This window comes from Somniosus microcephalus, chromosome 23 (assembly GCF_052327205.1).
Source record: "Somniosus microcephalus isolate GS21.2 chromosome 23, FLI_Smic_1.0, whole genome shotgun sequence".
Classification (NCBI taxonomy): Eukaryota; Metazoa; Chordata; class Chondrichthyes; order Squaliformes; family Somniosidae; genus Somniosus; species Somniosus microcephalus.
In genome coordinates this window covers 19,314,374-19,334,409 of record NC_141009.1, presented here as the reverse complement: position 1 = coordinate 19,334,409, position 20,036 = coordinate 19,314,374, and the positions used below count along the sequence as shown (strand labels likewise).

The following is a 20,036-nucleotide window of genomic DNA, read 5'->3' as shown; positions in this document are numbered from 1 at the left end:
GCGCGCCGGCTGGTCCAATGAGTGCGATCAGGTCAGCTGGCCACCTCTGATGATGTCATCATAGCAGCTGCTTTTAAAGCTGCCATTCAGCCTAAGCCTTTCTCTTGTGGATTCCTGGACACATTGATAGTGATTTATATGCAAGACTACTCCTCGATTTAATGATGACTCTCTCCATGCTCTTGTGGATGCTGTCGGAGGACGCAGGGAGATTCTCATCCTTCCTGATGGCCGGAGGAAGCCTCCTCAGCAGACCAAGGCAGTCTGGCTGTGCATTGCTGAGGAGGTCAGCGCAAGGTCCATATGTTCACGCTCATGGATCCAGTGCCGAAAAAGGTTCAATGATCTTGTATGAACATCAGAAGTGAGTATCCCATCGCACTTACCTTCAATCTGCTCCCCTTCGCTTCTCATCACCAGCACTCTGCGTTGTAAGCCTGCTCCTCCACATCCCATCTTACCCTTATTTCCCTTGCACCCTTATCTATCCATCTCTGTCTCTGCACTGAATGACTTCAGCATCCTGCCTTTGCACCCCTTAGACTCTCACTGTCATGCAGTGACAACAACTAACAACGCTCGGGGAGCTAGCTTCCTCTTGGCACCTTACCCCATCTTCGTCTCCCTCAAAGCTTCTATGGTAGGGATTATTCACAATCACTCCATCACTGTGGCTGAAACACCACTTGTGTCCCTCCTTGCAGGAAAAGATAGCCCACAATAAGAGGGAGAGAGCACTGACTGGAGGAGGAACACCTACCCTAGCCACATTGACCAGTGCTGAGGAGGCTGCATACGAGATTGTTGGAGGTGGCGAGGACCTGGAAGTGGGCGATGGAGAGACGGGCACACTAGAGGAAGCTGGTGACCTAAGAGTTTCCTGCCTCTCAGACTGCAATGGCATGTGATGTTCATAGAGAATCGCGTTGTATCATCTGCTCAAAAGGATGTGTCTGCTACATCATGCCCTTACTCGCCCACAGGACCATTGAGCGCCCCCCTCCCCACGATCCAGGACGAAGAGCCGAACAACTCCTCAGAGGATCCTGAAGCCTCTGAGGGAGCAGCGCACCCAGCACCAGCACAGCAACGCACACCTTGGTGGGGCCCTCGCAAGTTAGAGTAGTGTTGCCACCTGGTCTAGCACAGCACACAAATGGGTATCAGCAGATGGTGGAGACAGCGACAGCAGTGGAGAGTCCTCGGCGGAGGTCGCAGCAATCTCCTAGCTCTGCTGAGCTGCATGCAAACACTGTGCCTCTGGGGCCATCCAGAAAAACAGTGTCTTGGGAAATACAGGAACAAGTGCAGGAGTCTCTGGAAGGGTTTGCCTCCAGAGTTAGTGCGAGTGTGGATAGAATGGAGGAGGCCATCTCTAACATCAGCCCAGCCATGGTGGAGGCAATGGCGCATGAACGCACCACCATGGATAGGATGGCAACCTCCGTGGAAAGGATGGCTACCTCAGTGGAAAGGATGGCTACCACCATGGAGGAAATAAATCGCCAGAATCAGGAAAACATGGTGACTGTTAAAAATAGAATGTCATCTCTGGCGGAGCAATGGGCAGCTATTGAGCAGAAAGGCCAGAGCTTCATGGATATCCTTGTGATAAGGACTGCCAGTGCAGGTACAGGTCCTCATGTGCAGCAAGGTGCTCTCTAGCCACTTGCCAGCACTGAGGTGCGGCTGACCCATGAGAGGGATGTTGTTGGCAGGACAGAAGGAAGTGTGGGCTCCTCTCAAAGCACTCACGTGACCATGCCACTGTGGAGCCCTCGGTCAGAGACCCACTTTGTGGAGACAACTGAGATGGCCGTTTCAGCCCCTGCACAGCCGCAGGAAGAGCAGACTGTTGAAGAGCCCTCCCAGGCTCCCAAACCCAGAGGGCGCCCGCCAAAGGCGTTTAAGCAGGCACAGCATAGAGGCAGCAAGGTGCCTCTACATCTGTTGAAGCCACAGGGGAAGCACCATGTAGAAGCACGCCTAAGAGAAAGATTAAGCACCTATAGTCACAAGGGGACTCACTTGGGTGTTTTGTCTTTTTTTTCTGACTATTGTCGGTTTATTATCCTTTTGTCATGTGTAAAAGCAAAATTATGTCAAACAGTTGATTGTGTGGCCTATGTATTCTGGGAAATGGCAAAAGTGCATTGAGGGCTCAGGGCAACTTGCTTTTGTAATGCTGATGGTGAAAGTGATCGGAAATGACAGGGTATAGCAGAGATGATGTATGACATTGGAAAAATGTCGGCTGCAATTACATATGGTAGCCACCTATGGTTGAAGAGTAAGCTTATGCTAATGTGGCATGGCAGTGTGCATACCCTGCTTGACGGGCAGCAGTGAACTGGAGGGATGCTGCATAGGTCACAACAGGGCATGCAAGGTGCCCCTCGTCGTCCTCCTCCTCCCAGTAAGATCTGTGCTGAGCCATGCGGCTGCTGCTCCTCCGATTATGAGGATCAGGATGAGAGGACATACATTTTTCCCATAGCCTTGCTATAGATTTCATTTGAGGCAACAAGCTTGCAAGCACACCATCAAAATGGCCTGAAATTATTCCATTCAGGTCACACTGCAGATGGGTGTCAGCTTGAACAGTCAGAAGGTCAGTAGATGTGCAAAATCTTATCCCATACCTACAAAAGCAAATTTGTTGCATTTGAATGTCGGCCATGTTTCAGGGGCATTTTTAAAGTGCTCCACCAATGCATACAAATCATGTCCTCCAGCAACTCGTCTCCTTGAACCTGGCCTATTTCTGGCAAGTTGGGAAACAGGAGCCAGAAGCACGAAAATGAGAAACCACTATAAAAATAGAATTGGCAAGGCAGTTAACAGGTTGTTAACTGCCTTAACTACCTGTCCCACCGGTTCCAGTCGGCTCAGTTTGGGAGCAGCTAAACAGACACTCGGGAAAATCAGGTGGGGGCGGGACGGGTGTCTGAAGCCAATTTTTCTGATTTTCGCGACAGACCCACCTCCAAACCCACCTTCTCAGGGTTATTAAAATCAAGCCCCATATATCTGACACAGGGAGCTTTGAATGACGTATCAATCAAGGTAGTGCTGAATTGCAGGACAAGAGCAGATTTTGTTCAAGATCCGAGTGAAGAAGAGCCGCTGCTTCATCAGTGTTTGATTTTCTTTGCTTGTCTGTGGAGTCTTGATACAGGAAACTCTCGATTTACCGGCACCTAAATAACCGGAAATCTCTGTTAACCAGCAAAATTCAGGAGTAGATTCATTTTTGAGGATGCAACTGGTAAAATAGATATGGGAGAACCAGTGGATGTGGTGTATTTGGACTTTCAGAAGGCTTTCGATAAGGTCCCGCATAAGAGATTAGCGTGCAAAATTAAGGCACATGGGATTGGGGGCAAGGTATTGACTTGGATAGAGAACTGGTTGGCAGACAGAAAGCAAAGAGTTGGAATAAACGGGTCGTTTTCCGAGTGGCAGGCAGTGACTAGTGGGGTACCGCAAAGATCGGCCCTAGGACCCCAGCTGTTCACAATATATATTAATGATCTGGACGAGGGAATTGGATGTAATATCTCCAAATTTGCAGATGACACAAAGCTGGGGGGGAGGGTATGCTGTGAGGAGGATGTCGTGAAACTCCAGCACGATTTGGACAGGTTGGGTGATTGGGCAGAAACATGACAAATGCACTATAATGTGGATAAATGCGAGGTTATCCACTTTGGTGGCAAAAACAGGAAGGCAGATTATTATTTGAATGGCAATAGATTGGGAGAAGGGGAAGTGCAAAGAGACCTGGGTGTTCTTGTACACCAGTCGCTGAAGGTAAGCATGCAGGTGCAGCAGGCGGTTAAGAAGGCAAATGGTATGTTGGCCTTCGTAGCAAGAGGGTTCGAGTACAAGAACAAGGATGTCTTGCTGCAGTTGTACAGGGCCTTGGTGAGACCACACCTTGAGTATTGTGTGCAGTTTTGGTCGCCTTACCTGAGGAAGGACGTTCTTGCCATGGAAGGAGTGCAGCGAAGATTCACCAGGCTGATACCTGGGATGGCAGGAATGACGTATGAGGAGAGATTGTGTCGATTGGGCTTATACTCGCTGGAGTTTAGAAGATTGAGAGGGGATCTCATCGAATCCTATAAAATTCTGTCAGGCCTGGACCGACTAGATGCAGGAAGGATGTTTCTGATGGCCGGGGAGTCCAGAACCAGGGGTCATAGTCTAAGGATAAGGGGTAAGCCATTTAGGACTGAAATGAGGAGGAATTTCTTCACCCAGAGAGTGGTGAACCTGTGGAATTCTCTGCCACAGAGGGCGGTGGAGGCCAGTTCATTAAGTATATTCAAGAAAGAGTTGGATATATTTCTTAAGGCTAAAGGGATATGGGGAGAGGGCAGGGACTGGGTACTGAATTTGGATGATCAGCCATGATCTCATTGAATGGCGGAGCAGGCTCGAAGGGCCGAATGGTCTACTCCTGCTCCTATCTTCTATGTATCTATGTAAGTTTTACTTCATATTAGTGGCCGTTCCTGGATCTGTGGCTGTGTAACGGGGTTCCTGCACCTGTTGCTAAGCAACAGGGAAGCCTGGATTTGTTGCTGTGTACGGAGCTCTCGTACCTTTTAAGTATACCTCTCTGTAATCCAAACTTTTTGATAAACCGGCACCACGCCAGTCCCGTTGGTGCCGGATAAAAGAGTTTCCTGTATTCTGTTCCGTAATGGTTATTACCATAAAACAACATAAGTTCTTTTAAAACACCAATACACTTTAAATCTTTGTAAAATTTACATGAAATTGCTGTTCAAATAGTCAGTAAACACTGGATCTGTAATGAACTGTATTATGTGCTCTATTGGATCAGTTTACAAGTGTAACATAATGGCACTGTTCACCATTTGATATACCTGTTCCCTAGAGCTCAAATGCATCTTCGGTTACCAGACAGAGAGAGGGACTTGAACATTCATGTAGCCTTTAGGTTTCTTAAAATGAATATTTTTGTATCCTTGACATAGGAAGCCAATTCTTCTGGTCTAATAATAGTTGTCTGCTAATGCAGTGGAATGCTTACTTTCTAGATGGAACAATCTGCCCTGCAGGCTGAATTGGAAAAGGAAAGACAAGCACTAGAAAATGCCATCGCACAGGCTCAACTAGTGGCTGAAAAGGAGCATGAGAACAAGAAGCTAGTTGCACAACTAAAAGGTCTGCAGGTAAGTCTGCTCTGACTGACAGTTATTTACAATGCACAATTGCTGCACTTTTTTTCTAATAAAATTACATATTCAATTAATGTCATACAGCATTAAGAAGTAATCTCATAAAATAACACTCAAATGAACGTTTCTTACTTAAAAGAATGATATACTACTTGATATCTGAAATTTAGTAACTTGTTAGATTTACTTTGGAAATGTATTTAAATTTTTGCATATGATTATTATTTGAAAAATAATAGCTTATGTTGTAAGTTTAGGATGCACAAACTATATCTATCACAAGGTATATCTGATATGCAGATAAACACAAAGACAAGAATCTTATGGCTAAAATGTCATATGAGTCCCTAGAATAAATTCACTCCAAAACATCCAAAATATTCTTGAAACAAATGCTATTTCAAATGCCGTGAAAATGTGTTTACTTAAGATCATAAAGTCCACTAACCGAGCTAGAGAATGAAACCTGAATATTTTGTAAATTACTGGTCATAGTTTAGCAGTTAATGCTTTACTGCTACACTTCACACTTGATCCAATTCCTTATATATGTCACTATCAAGGAGCAGCAAATGATTTATGTTACATGTGCTAATTTGGCAATAACATAGCAACACCAAATAATGTGATCAATTTAACTAATGTATTTAGCATCCACAGTCAAAGATTCATCCACTATTACAGTATAGTTCGGAAATGTTATCTGTTTTTGTTTTATTGTGACATTGTAAAAATGGGCCTGATCCTAGTCATTCAAAGAGCATGTTACTGCTAGAGAAATTATCAGGGATATTATCACTAGCCAATTGAAATACCACACTGGCTGTTCGAGAGGGCTTCCTCTTTATTCTTACAATAGATACATAACATGTTTTTGCTACTGAAACAAAACTAGGAAAGGTTGCCAAATTACATTTTTCAAATGTTTGTGCTGACACGTGCACTGAATTTAAATATGATATCACTGTTTAAAATTATAATCTTGTAGTGTAGTGAGTTAGTCCCTTCACTTCCGGGACCTGAGTTTGAAAACTATCTCCAATTAATAAGATACGATTCTCCTCTCAGTCCTCTCTCCACATCATAAAATTGTTCATAATTAACCGTCTGACTTTGGAGTTGAGGCATATTGTTGGGGCAGAGTAGAGGAAGCTTTACTTTGCATTTGAGCCCAAGCTTTACCAGACCTGGCATTGCTTGATGCTGATACAAGGTGCCAAAAAGGGATAATTATTCCTATGATAACAGGCACCACTAAAATTTAGGCACTTGGGGAATGGAGTTTTGCACATGATCAGCTGACCTCCATGTGACCAGCAGCAATGTATATTCCACAGATACAGGTCTGAACTTGTTGGCTACAGTATAACTGCAGCTTTATTTAGCCAAGAGCAAAGATACTTTTAAATATCTATATATATATATCTGTGATGTGCATTTAATATTACATGGATGTTGTGGTTTCCAGATTGATAACTCTAAGCTTCAGGAGCTACAGGCGCATATGGATCAGGCAATGAAGACCATGATTCGTCCAGAGGAGGCGTCCGCTCGTGTCTCTGAGCTCAGAAGAAAACTAGATTCTGGTGTTCGGGAAATCAGGTTAGACTTTCAGTTTGCTGTAATTATTCAGAGTGTGCTTTTTAAATTCTGGCTACATTAGAATTTTAAAATGCACTAATTGTGTTTTAAGTGAGTGCCCGGATGGGAAATGAGAAATAATTTATTTCTAGGCCTTATAACCATGGAGACACTTTGGGAAAGAATCTTGCAGAATTGGAGAAGCAATTGAATGAAATTTTGGGACGCTCACAACAGGAAAAAGAGGAAGCATTACGGCATCGGAGGAGGTTAGAACAGGAAATGATGGCATTACGGAATAAACAGAAAAATACTCAGGAGGATTACAAGACTGCTTGTGAGAAAGCGGCAGAGACATTGGTAATTATAGGCTCATGAAAAAGACATCAAATAACATAGCTCAACCAATATACAAAAATATTTATGTTTGTGATTTAAAAGTATGAATAATTGTACGAAATAATAAATCCTTAACTAAGCCTTATTCTATACATTAACAATTATCAGAAATATTTTAATAATAAGATACAATTATTGTTATATATGCATTGAATATATTAATGTTATGCTAATAGATTACAGCATGATAGTGTTTTAGCACCGAGGTAACTCATTGATGTACCAGTGTATGGAATAATAGCTTTGTAACTCTTGTCTATGTGGGAAAAAAATGGAACAAATTATATCTGTAACCAGTGGTTTTCAACCTCTTTATGGGGACCTCCTGTATGTATTAACGCATTTTTGGGTATCCCATTCTAACTTCTGAAAGACAGTGTTGGCATTGCAGAAAAGTTTTTAGTGCACAGCAATAGAAACAACAGGCTAGTAAGCCAAGAAATACACGAATCCACTGATGAATGGACAGAAATTTGACCACACAGATCCCTAGAGTCCAGGGACCCCAGCTTGAAAACCTATTCTGCAATATCAAGCTGAGGGGGCCTTTGGTTTTGTTTGCCCATTGAAAATAATAAACTAATAAGGCAAGATGTGTTTTACTGCCCACTTGTACTCGCATTGTTTGCTGAAAAAGGGGGTGTTATAATTTTACAATGTTCATTATTTTCTTAAGTTATTTACTCACATTTCACACATTACTCACAAGAACCCCAGTCATTCTGTACACCTGGCTTCTGAGTTCTGCTAGTTTGACTCAAGTGATTTAATATTTGGGATGGCCTTTTCCATAAACTAGTTGTGATTTCTGTGGCAGATAAAAACTGAGAAAGGAATCAATGAAGCTAAGGCACAGCAACTGAAGAATGACATATCACAGCTCCAGGAGCAGCTGAGAAACATGCAAGAGTTGCAGGCTCTCACTGACGAGCAGCTCCAGGAGGCTGACGAGGATAGAGATAAGCTTTTAACAGAACTTGAAGATAAAGAAAAAAAGGTAATAAGAACTTTATGTAAATAGTGACCACAAAAAAACTTGGTAATTAAAAATCTATTCTTTAGAATGCATTGGCTTACCTGATTCAAACCAAAGATCACTTGTAGTAGTATGCTACAGATAATATGCTGTTTCTCTCTATGTACCTTCCACCAATGATTTGTCACTACAACGGATAGTGGTGTTAGTCTCTTTTTACATGACTTGCTAGGTTTGGTTTGGGGGTGTAATACTTTGGGAATTGACACAACAACAATTTGTACGTATATAGAGCCTTTAACGTAGAAAAACAACTCAAGGCACTTTACAGAGGTGTAATCAGACAAAAATGGATGCTGAGCCAAAGGAGATATTTGGAGAAGTAGCTAAGTGCAGAATTGGGCTCAAGGAGAGGAAATGGAAGAGGATGCTATGGTCAACCTTGTTAAAGGCTGCAGAGTAGTTGAGAAGGAAAAATGCAGCATTGTCGGTCATTTGTGACTTTTTTGGGGGGCCGTTTGTGCTGCAGCAGGGTGGAAGTCTGATTGGAGAGATTCAAACATGGAGTTGCGGTCAAATTGGGCAAATTTGGAAAGCGACAGCCTGTTTAAAGACTTTGGAGAAGAAAGGGAGATGGGGCAGTAGTTTGCAAGGACAGTGGGTTTTGAGGTAGGTATTTTGTGGAGGAGGATGATGACAGCAACTTTGAAAGGGAGGGGGACAGTACCTGAAGCGAATGAACCTATTTGCTATGTCAATTGGCATGGAGACCAGGAAGGGTGGTCAGCATTTTAGTGGGAATGAGGTCAAGGGAGCAGGAGGTGGGTCTCATGAGCAAGTTAAGTTCAGAGAGGGCATATGGGGCGATAGGTGAAAAATTAAAGTAAGACACGGGATCAGGGCTTAGAGCAGGGGGGAGCCTGAGAGTTGTTTTCAGGGCGGGCTTGGAAGGAAATAGAGTTGGAAGGGGATAGAGGAAAAAGTGGAAGCAGTTATATTTCTAAAAAATTAACGAGGATATAAATTTATAAGTTTAAAAAAGTCTATATTTGGGAAACATTGATTTAACTTTGTTTCAATGCTAATTGCAGAGTAAAATGGAGGATGCAAGAACGCATTTAAAGCTGTGTGGTCTCAAGAAAGAGGTGAAAGATTTGAAGGCGACTATGGCTGCTTCTGACAAGGTGGCTGCCAGAGAACTCGCCACGGCCAAGGACCACCTGAAAGCTCTTCAGGGAACTGTTCAAAAACTAAACCATGAAAGAACAGAGGTGACATTTTGTTGAATGCAGAATATTCTGTGCATCCAGAACTTGTGTTTTTTAGTTTAGCAAAATTCTCTAACAAAACATGCCAAAAAATGTCAATTATTTTCACCTTCTAACTTTACTTGCTGTGGATTTCCATTTTTTCTTTAGGAAATGGGAGTAGCAGAAAAATTCCGGGCTGAAGCAACTCGGGCAGCTCGAGACCTTGTCAAGGCAGAAGCTGAAATCGATCTGCTGCAAAACTTGTTAAAGGAAAAAGAAAGCCAGGTGAGGACAAAGCTGTGGACACATCAACCACAAAAAATGGACATGTTTTGTTTACATGTGACCAGGTGGAGGTCTTTGGAATTTTAATGAGGTAGATGTAGAGAAAGTATTTCCGCTTGTGAGGGAATCCAAAACCAGGTGTCATAAATATGCGATAGTCACTAACAAATTCAATTAAAAAATTCAGGAGAAACTTCTTTACCCAGATAGTGGTTAGAACGTGGAACTTGCTACTACATGAAGTAGTTGAGGCGAATAGCATAGATGCATTTAAGGGGACGCTAGATACGTACATGAGGGAGAAAGGAGTAGAAGATTATGCTGATGGAGTTAGTTGAAGTAGGGTGGGAGGAGGCTTGTGTGGAGCACAGACCAGTTGAGCCGAATTGCCTGTTTCTGTGCTGTAATTTCTATGTAATATATATCTAAGATGACTTGTACTGTGACAGACATTTATATCTCACATGACCTCGCAAAGACTACATTTGTACTGTGTATTCTTGACCATTGCAAACTGGACTGAGGCCACACAATGTCACCTACCATTTTTAAAAATTCATTCACGGGATGTGGGTGTCACAGGCATTTATTGCCCATCCCCAATTGCCCTTGAGAAGGTGGTCTTATACAACCGAGTGGCTTGCTCGGCCATTTCAGAAGGCAGTTAAGAGTCAACCACATTGGGTGGGTCTGGAGTCACATATAGGCCAGACCGGGTAAGGACGACAGATTTCCTTCCCTAAAGGACATTAGTGAACCAGATGGGTTTTTACAAGAATCCGGTAGTTTCATGGCCACCATTACTGATACTAGCTTTCTATTCCAGATTTATTTAATTAACTGAATTTAAATTCACGTCTCCAGGTCATTAGTCCAGGCCTCCGGATTACTAGTCCAGTACCCTAACCACTATACTACCGTACCCCACCTAAACAGCCAACTGAAACAATAGATCTTAATCTAATCTGTCCAAATTGGATTTGAGTTCAGATACTAGAGATAAAAAAGACAATATTGAACACTATACTACCAAGTTCTCAAGTTTGCTGTTCTTATAACAGTGAAGTATTGACTTTTTTGTATATTTTAATTTAATAAGATTTATGTTACGGTAGTGGATGAGAGGGGAGGGTTTTTCAGCTGGTTTGTGTTAGATCTGTGGTTCAGTGGATAAATAATTACACGGATGCTGTACATAAACAAATAACAGGTCTTTACTGGAGGAGGGCAATCTCTAGACTGGAGTACAGAGGCACGCGCACAGCTTATATACCGGTGTGGTTACTGCCGGTACTACAGTATACAGGAGCTGTAAAAAGTAGTTCTAACTTAAAGCACATACACTACAATTCCTCCCTTTTTAGATTAATAATACCCCCTTAATATTCAAATAACAATTACATTTTTACATGTACATTCAATAACAAAAGTCCATTTATAGATTCAGTCTTTGGGGCGGCTCCCTGACCCTTTCGGGATAGCGCCTTTCCGGAGGTTCTTGTTCTTGGTGCAGAGGCGATTCTGACCCCCTTTCATCGGGTAGTTCATCGGGTTCCACTGCTACTGGGTCTGAAGTAGATACTACCGGTATGTCGGGTTCATCCCCAGGTACTCGAGACATGGGGTTGACGCATTCCTGTGATGCTAAGATCTGATCGACGTGGCGTCTCACAATGTTCTCCCCGACATCCACTGTGTACATTAATGGCCCCTGCCTTGTACATATTGTTCCGGGTTGCCACTTCTCTGTTCGATAGTCCCGGGCCAAGACTGGTTGCCCTACATTGAAGCTCCTTGTCGGCTTCTCGTTGATGTGCTGGAATTGTTTGTCCTCAACATTTCTTCGCACATTTGGTCTGAGCAAGTCCAGACGAGATCTCAACCTTCGGTTAAAGAACATCATGGCCGGGGTCTGGTTGGTAACTGCATGTGTCGCATTTCGGTAGGCTAATAAGAAATTGTCCATCTTATGCTGTTGTGGAATTTCCTCGTCGCACATGGCCTTTATCGCCTTCTTAAAGGTTTGTACGAACCTCTCAGCCAATCCATTGGTAGCTGGATGATACGGGGCGGATGTGTAATGCCTTACCCCATTCCTTTTCATGAATTTTTGGAACTCATCGGACACAAACTGTGGTCCATTATCAGAGCAGATCTGCTCTGGCAACCCGTTTCTGGCAAATATGGTCCGTAGGACTGCAATCGTTTTCTCTGTAGTGGTTGAAGACATCTTTATCACCTCAGGCCACTTTGAATGAGCATCCACTGCTATTAAGAACATTGGCCTAGAAATTCAGTTAGGGGCGCCCAGCTCGCCTGGGCGCCGGAATTACCGCTGCGCGCGGAGCCACTTGCGCCAGCGGGAAATTCAGTTTCAGCGCCCCAAGTGGAAGCCGGCTGCTAAACAAGGGTTTCGGCGCCCCGCTTGGGGCGCTGAAACTGAATATCGGCGTGTAAAGTGCCGCAGCGCCACCTGCTGCGGCACGGCAGCCTGCGGTACTGCAGGCCTTCCTCTCATTCTTAAGGGGGAGGTGCCTGCAACAGCGCGATCCCCGCTCGCGAGTGCCGGCAAATGAGCCCGGCACCAAGGAGGAGTGCCGGGCTCTCTGGAAACAGCCGGCAATGCCGCGGGGGGGGGCGGCGGTGTAGGAGGCCGGGGAAGGAGGTGCGGGCAGGCGGCCGCCGAAAAAGCGGCCGGCCGCACCTCCACCTTAACTCGCCCCACTACCGGCACAGGTAGGCCCCGTGTACCGGTCGCTGTTTGCGGCCGGCGCGGGGGAGGCGGCAGCAACCAAATATGGCCAGCAGGGCGATAGCGGGGCGCTGCGCACACCGATGACGTCATCGGTGGCGGGGCAGCGCTACTGGCTAACGCCGCCATTAGCGGCCCGTTAAATATCGCGGTAGGTTTGCACAGTGGCGCAAAAGCCCTCTTTGGGCGCAAACTGGTGGCGCAGGCCACTGAATTTCTAGGCCATTGAGTCCATGAATGGACCAGCGAAATCAATGTGCACCCGTTGCCATGGAGAGGAGGGCCACTCCCATGGGTGTAGAGGGGCATGTGGTGGTGCATTTTGGACCTTCTGGCATCCTAAGCAGCTCTTAGTTAGGTCTTCGATTTGTTGATCGATTCCCGGCCACCACACATAAGCCCTAGCTAGGCTTTTCATTTTCACTCCCCCCAGATGACTTTCATGTAGCTCATTTAGCACTCTCTCCCTTAACTTGGGTGGAATCACCATTCTGGATCCACACATCACTGTCCCCTGGCATACTGACAGCTGTTCTCTTCTGGATGAGAATGCTGGCAACAGTGAGTCGCCATGCGTTGGCCATCCCCTCACCGTCAATTCATATACTCGTGACAGCGTCGGATCATTGTGGGTCTCCTCTATATCCGCGTTTGTTACTGGCAATCGTTCAATTATCGACGAATAAAATATCTCGATAGGGTCCACTGCTGGTGCTTCCTCCACAGTAGGCAGTGGCAGGCGCGATAGCCCATCAGCGTTCCCATGCTGTCTCGTGCCTTTATATTCTATTTCACATTGATTCGCCCCTAGAAACAGGGACCATCTTTGTAACCGCTGTGCAGTCATTACTGGCACGCCCTTCTTAGGATTAAAGATGGAGACAAGTGGTTGGTGGTCAGTCAGCAAGGTGAACTTCTGTCCATGCAGATAGTGGTTGAATGTTTTTACTCCCCATACTAGGCTGAGGGCCTCCGTCAATCTGGGCATAGTTGCGCTCGGCTGAGGTTAGTGACCGAGACGCAAAGGCTACTGGCCTCTCCAAACCGTCTGGGAATTTGTGCGACAGCACCGCTCCAATGCCGTAGGGTGATGCATCACATGCCAAACGAATTGGTAGTGCTGGGTTGAAATGGGCCAACACCTCTTTTGATGTGATCAATTCTTTACACTTCTGGAAAGCTCGTCTACGTTCGTCATCCCACTTCCATGGTACCCCTGTTTGCAGTAGGGTGTTCAGCGGGTGTAATACCGTAGACAAATTTGGTAAGAACTTGCGGTAATAGTTTACCAGCCCGAGGAACGACCTCAGTTGTGACACATTTTCCGGTGCTGGTGCCTTGACTACTGCCTCTATCTTGTCAGGGGACTTATGTAACCCCTCTTCATTGATGACGTGGCCGCAATACAAGATCTGTTTCTGGAAACACTCGCACTTGTGGCGATTAGCTCGTAGCCCATATTCCTTTAATCTGGCGAGCACCTTCTCCAAGTTAGCGAGGTGATCACCGTCATTTTCGCCCGTGACCAAGATGTCGTCCAAGTAACACTGGGTCCCTGGAATCCCTTGCAGGACTTGATCCATTGCCCTTTGCCAGATAGCCGGAGCCGAGGCTACTCCAAACACCAGCCGGTTGTATTGATAGAGACCTTTATGGGTGTTGATCGTAAGGTAATGTTTCGAAGCTTCTTCTACCTCCATTTGCAAGTATGCCTGGGCTAGATCAATTTTTGTGAAGCGTTTACCACCAGATAGCGAGGCGAAAATATCCTCAATTCGTGGAAGCGGATATTGCACCGTGTGAAGGACTGGGTTCACTGTCACCTTAAAATCCCCACAGATGCGGACCTTCTTTGGTTCCCCAGGCGTATTACTCAACGACCTCTTCATTACAGGAACGATGGGTGTAGCCCACTCGCTCCAGTCCATTTTGGACAGTACTCCTGAACATTCCAACCCTTCCAGCTCTGCTTCAACCGCTGGTCTGATCGCATAAGGCACTGGTCTGGCCTTCAGAAACTTTGGGCTTGCATTATCCTCTATTTTAATTGTTGCTGTTATTCCTTTTAGTGTTCCTAGTCCCTCCTGGAACACTTCTTTTGCGTCAGTTAGCATTTTTGACAGTCGTCCAGGTGTGACATCGTCATCCTTTTTGGCCTCCACCTTCAGTGCCTGTATGGAATGCCAATCTAAATGTATCTTCCGGATCCATTCACGTCCTAGCAGTGGTGGTCCTCCATTTGGCAATACATATAAATCCATTTTAGGTATTTCCTGACCTTTATATGTCACTTTCACCCTTATTTTTCCTTTGGGGTAGACTTTTTGCCCCGTATACGTCTTCAAGACAATCTCTGTAGCTTTCAAGGGTATGTGTGAAAATAGCCGCTTGTAGCCTCTTTGATTTATGACTGTTAGAGCTGACCCTGTGTCCAATTCCATTTCCACTTGGACTCCGCCTATCTTGAGTGTAACCCAGATAGTCTGGTGATCCTCCATTTCGGTTACATTATGTAGTTTCAGACAACCCAGCTCCTTGCTTCTGGAGTCTGTGTCACTTTTCTGTTCGTCTGAACCACTGTCCATCACCTGGTGTACCTTTTTGTACTTCTCCTGTGGAGATTTCTTACTGTTGGTTTTCTTCCCAGACCTGCAGACTCTTGCTATGTGTCCTGCTTTCCCACACTGTCTGCACACTTGGTCCTTGAACCAACAATCTTTCTGGTCATGTGTTGTTCTGCCACAGTGATAGCACTTCCCTGTTCCATAGGTCATTTCGTTGGTGCCATATTCTTGCAGTCTCCGTTGTATCTCTGCAGCGCCCCTTGCGGCTGCTTTGTGTGATACTGCCATACTGAAAGCTTTGTCCAGCGTAAGGTCCTTTTCTGATAGAAGCCGTTTCTGGGTTCCTTCACTTTGTAGCCCACACACAAACTTGTCCCTTAATGTGTCTGCTAGTCCCGCTCCAAACTGGCAGTATTTCGATAGCTTGCGCAGTTCCGTTAGGTACTCAGCATTGCTTTCATCTTTGTGTTGATTCCTTTTATGGAACTTAAATCGTTCTGCTATCAGCAGCGGTGTGGGGTTTAAGTGGTCCTGTAGGATTTCAACTATGCTTTCAAAATTCTTGTTTACCGGCTTCTCTGGGGTTATTAGATTTCGCAGTAACCCATAAGTTTTTGCACCCATGGAATTTAACAGAACCAGTGCTTTATTAGCATCTGGCACTTCATTCGCCCTGCAGTACACCTCAATACGTTCCACATATGTCGCCCAATCTTCGACTTCATTGTCGAACGTAGAGATACTGCCACTCTTCGGCATCCTTGGTTGTGCGCTAACTATCACCAATGGCGCCTCCCGCGCTTCCCCTTCTTCTCCGCTGGCACAAAATGGCGTCTCCCGCGCTTTCCTCCCTTCCCGCACTCGCCTGTCTTCTCCGCTGCGGCTTCGCAAAATGGCGTCTCCCGCGCTCTTCCTTCTCCGCGGCTCAATGGCACCTCCCGCGCTCTCCCTGCTTCTCCGCGGCTCAATGGCGTCTCCCGCGCTCTCCCTGCTTCTCTGCGGCTCAATGGCGTCTCCCCTTGCTTCGCCCCGCGGACCCTGATCAGCCCGTGATCCCTGGCTGTGCTCTGCGCGTTCTTCTCTTGATATTTGTCGACGCCGCTCAGTCTAGAACCCGGCTGTTTCCTGCTCTCTTCACCCTTTTTCTTACCCCGTCGACGCTGCCCGGCTCTCTCTCTCTGCCGTCGGTCGGCTCCAGCCGCCACTGCTCGGGAAGGGTCTGCTCTGGACCTGTCGTCGGTCTCTTACTGCTCGTTGTGGCTGGGGAACCAAGCCCGGCTCTCCACAGCCTCCCCAGTGAAGTTGGATCTCTGCCTGACTGCTGGGCGGTTGCTCGCGGTCGACGCCCGTGTTCCTGGATTCGACTAGTTTTTTTTTGTTTAATGTTGCAGGTAGATTCGCATCAACACTCGTCGCCACTGTCAGATCCGTGGTTCAGTGGATAAATAATTACACGGATGCTGTACATAAACAAATAACAGGTCTTTACTGGAGGAGGGCAATCTCTAGACTGGAGTACAGAGGCATGCGCACAGCTTATATACCGGTGTGGTTACTGCCGGTACTACAGTATACAGGAGCTGTAAAAAGTAGTTCTGACTTAAAGCACATACACTACAGTTTTAATGAACATTATTGCATTGTTATGACAGCAATATTTCAACTCTTGAATTTAGAGGAACTGCAATATCAACTTCCATTTCTTTTTTCCAAATCTGTGTTCCCTCATGTGCTTATTGCATTGATTAGTAATAGGTTATTTGTGTGCCACGATTATAATGGTGTTTTAACCCATATCTAATTTGTGTATTCATGGATTTTGACTCCCATTTTAGATTCTAGATGAAATTCAGACAGTTGATTTTGGAACAAATACCGTAAATGCCCAACAGCTAGAAATGGATAGACTAAACCGAGTTCTAAATCGACAACGGGCAGAAGTGAAACACCTCCAGGATCATCTGGATCATACCAGAGAGGGTAAGATGCAAATTGTTTTGATCTTTGATATGTCAAGCTTAGGTCCCTTGCAGTCAGAATCAGGGGAATTTATAATGGGGAACAAAGAAATGGCAGACCAATTAAATACATACTTTGGTTCTGTCTTCACAAAGGAGGACACAAATAACCTCCCAGAGATGTCGGGGAACAGAGGGTCTAATGAGAGGGAGGAATTGAATGAAATCAGTATTTGTCGGGAAATGGTGTTAGGGAAATTGATGGGATTGAAGGCCGATAAATCCCCAGGGCCTGATAATCTACATTCTAGGGTACTTAAGGAAATGGCCCTAGAAATAGTAGATGCATTGCTGGTCATCTTCCAAAATTCTATAGACTCTGGAACAGTTCCCATGGATTGGAGGATAGCTAATGTAACCCCACTATTTAAAAAGAGTGGTAGAGAAAAAACGGGGAATTATAGACCGGAAGCCTGACATCGGGAGTGGGGAAAGTGCTAGAGTCCATTATAAAAGATGTAATAGCAGAGCACTTGGAAAACAGTGACAGGATCGGACAAAGTTAACATGGATTTACAAAAGGTAAATCATGCTTGACTAATCTACTGGAATTTTTTGAGGATGTAACTGGTAGAATAGGTAAGGGAGAACCAGTGGATGTGGTGTATTTGGACTTTCAGAAGGCTTTCGATAAGGTCCCGCATAAGAGATTAGCGTGTAAAGTTAAAGCACATCAATTCAATTCAATTTTATTTGCCATATGTAACTAGTACTAGTACAATGGAATGCTTACTCCCCGTTGGGACACGTCAGCTATTCTTACAGCGCCGTGTTCAGAAAGTCAATTCAATGGCATCCAGTGGCAGTGGGAGCACGATGTCCCTCAGCCGCTCCGTCCTCCTCGTCACCGCAGCCTCCTCCTCACTGTTGCCGGCTCCACGTGTGGTGGCCTGCTTCTCCCGCTCACGATCCGACCTCTGGCTACCATGCCCGGCTCCCTTCCTCCCAGTCGGACTGCGAGCTTCCCGCCAAGGAGCTGCCGGCCGACGTGCTGTAGCGGGTCGTCGTGGCTGCTGCTGCTGCCTCCATGGGATTGGGGGTAAGGTACTGTCTTGGATAGAGAACTGGTTGGCAGACAGGAAGCAAAGGAGTTGGAATAAACGGGTCTTTTTCCGAGTGGCAGGCAGTGACTAGTGGGGTACCGCAGGGATCGGTGCTAGGACCTCAACTATTCACAATATATATAAATGATCTAGACAAGGGAACTAGATGTAATATCTCCAAGTTTGCAGACGACACAAAGCTGGGTGGGCGTGTGTGCTGTGAGGAGGATGCAGAGAAACTCCAGTATGATTTGGACAGGTTGGGTGATTGGGCAGATGCATGGCAAATACAGTATAATGTGGATAATTGCGAGGTTACCCACTTCGGTGGCAAAAACAGGAAGACAGATTATTATCCAAACGGCAATAGATTGGGAAAAGGGGAAGTGCAACGAGACCTGGGTGTCCTTGTGCACCAGTCGCTGAAGATAAGCATGCAGGTGCAGCAGGCAGTTAAGAAAGCAAATGGTATGTTGGCCTTCATAGCGAGAGGATTTGAGTACAGGAGCAAGGATGTCTTGCTACAGTTGTACAGGGCCTTGGTGAGACCACACCTTGAGTATTGTGTGCAGTTTTGGTCGCCTTATCTGAGGAGGGATGTTCTTGCCATGGAGGGAGTGCAGCGAAGATTCACCAGACTGATACCTGGGATGGCAGGAATGACATATGAAGAGAGATTGGGTCGATTAGGCTTATATTCGCTAGAGTTTAGAAGAATGAGAGGGGATCTCATTGAAACTTATAAAATTCTAACAGGACTAGACAGACTAGATGCAGGAAGGATGTTCCCGATGGCGGGGGAGTCCAGAACCAGGGGTCACAGTCTAAGGATAAGGAGTAAGCCATCTAGAACTGAGATGAGGAGGAATTTCTTCACCCGGAGAGTGGTGAACCTGTGGAATTCTCTGCCACACCGGGCAGTTGAGGCCAATTCATTAATTAAATATATTCAAGAAGGAGTTAGATATATTTCTTGAGGCTAAAGGGATCAAGGGATATGGGGAGAAAGCAGGCACAGGGTACTGAATTTGGATGATCAGCCATGATCTCATTAAATGGCGGAGTGGGCTCGAGGGGCTGAATGGCCTACTCCTGCTCCTATCTTCTATGTTTCTATGATATGTATGTATATATGTGTATTTGTAATAGGGTACAGGTTTGCAATTCAAAAAATTCTACAACTACAAAGGGCGCAATGGCAAGATTTTCTCTCCGTTGTCAGTTAAGTGATTTCTTTGCCCAGGAAAAACCTGAGGGACTGCATTGCTGAGCAGTGGTAACTTACAAAATGTTGATAATGTTATGGCAGTTGGGGCAAGTTATCATTACCAATTTGTTTTTCAGGAGACTTCTTATGGTTAAGCTTTAAAACAAATTAAATTGCTAACTGCCATTTCTAGCCATCGTGACTCGGTTTACACAAATTTTATCAATTTGGCTTTAGAGGGGTAGACTTTCAACTTGCCGCCTGGGCATAAAACTGGTGGAACGGCGCCCATTATAGAAACTGCCTGACTTATATTTCCACAATGAAGGGCAACTGATCCACAACACCTGCATTATGCCTGGTCGGCAAGTTGAAAATGTACCCCAAAGTCTCTTCCTACCTGTATGATACATTTAGCTTTTCTGTGTATTTATTTAATCAGCTCAGATTAAAATTTCAATTTATGGAAAAGATACAACTGTAAAGCAACTGTTCAAGTCCAAAGCCTTGATATGTACTGTGTTTACAGAATGACAAAATGAACTTTGCGTCTGTTGCCTAGTTACACAGAGTAAAGGATCTGCTGCTTACTGTATCTATTGATGTTGTAAGTTCCTGTCAATCTCAATGATCTGATAACATCACCTTGCACCACTAAACATTACTCCTGATTAGTCAGGCATGGCTTAAGGATGTAGAATTGCTATGAATGATAATATATCATGGTGGGGTTTCAGTACAGGTATGT

The 20,036-nt window shown here is 45.3% G+C and overlaps 1 protein-coding gene across 4 annotated transcripts in view; it reads left to right on the top strand.

Moving 5' to 3' along the window:
• Positions 1–20,036, top strand: part of cntrl (centriolin) — a 121,865-nt gene that overhangs the window by 59,580 nt on the left and 42,249 nt on the right. For all 4 annotated transcript variants that reach the window (XM_085965555.1, XM_085965554.1, XM_085965556.1 and 1 more), the window contains exons 15-21: positions 5,073–5,207; positions 6,682–6,815; positions 6,947–7,154; positions 8,011–8,190; positions 9,261–9,440; positions 9,588–9,704; positions 16,856–17,000. In XM_085965555.1, coding sequence (XP_085821681.1) covers positions 5,073–5,207; positions 6,682–6,815; positions 6,947–7,154; positions 8,011–8,190; positions 9,261–9,440; positions 9,588–9,704; positions 16,856–17,000 — 1,099 coding nt within the window. The remainder of the gene's footprint in view (positions 1–5,072; positions 5,208–6,681; positions 6,816–6,946; positions 7,155–8,010; positions 8,191–9,260; positions 9,441–9,587; positions 9,705–16,855; positions 17,001–20,036) is intronic.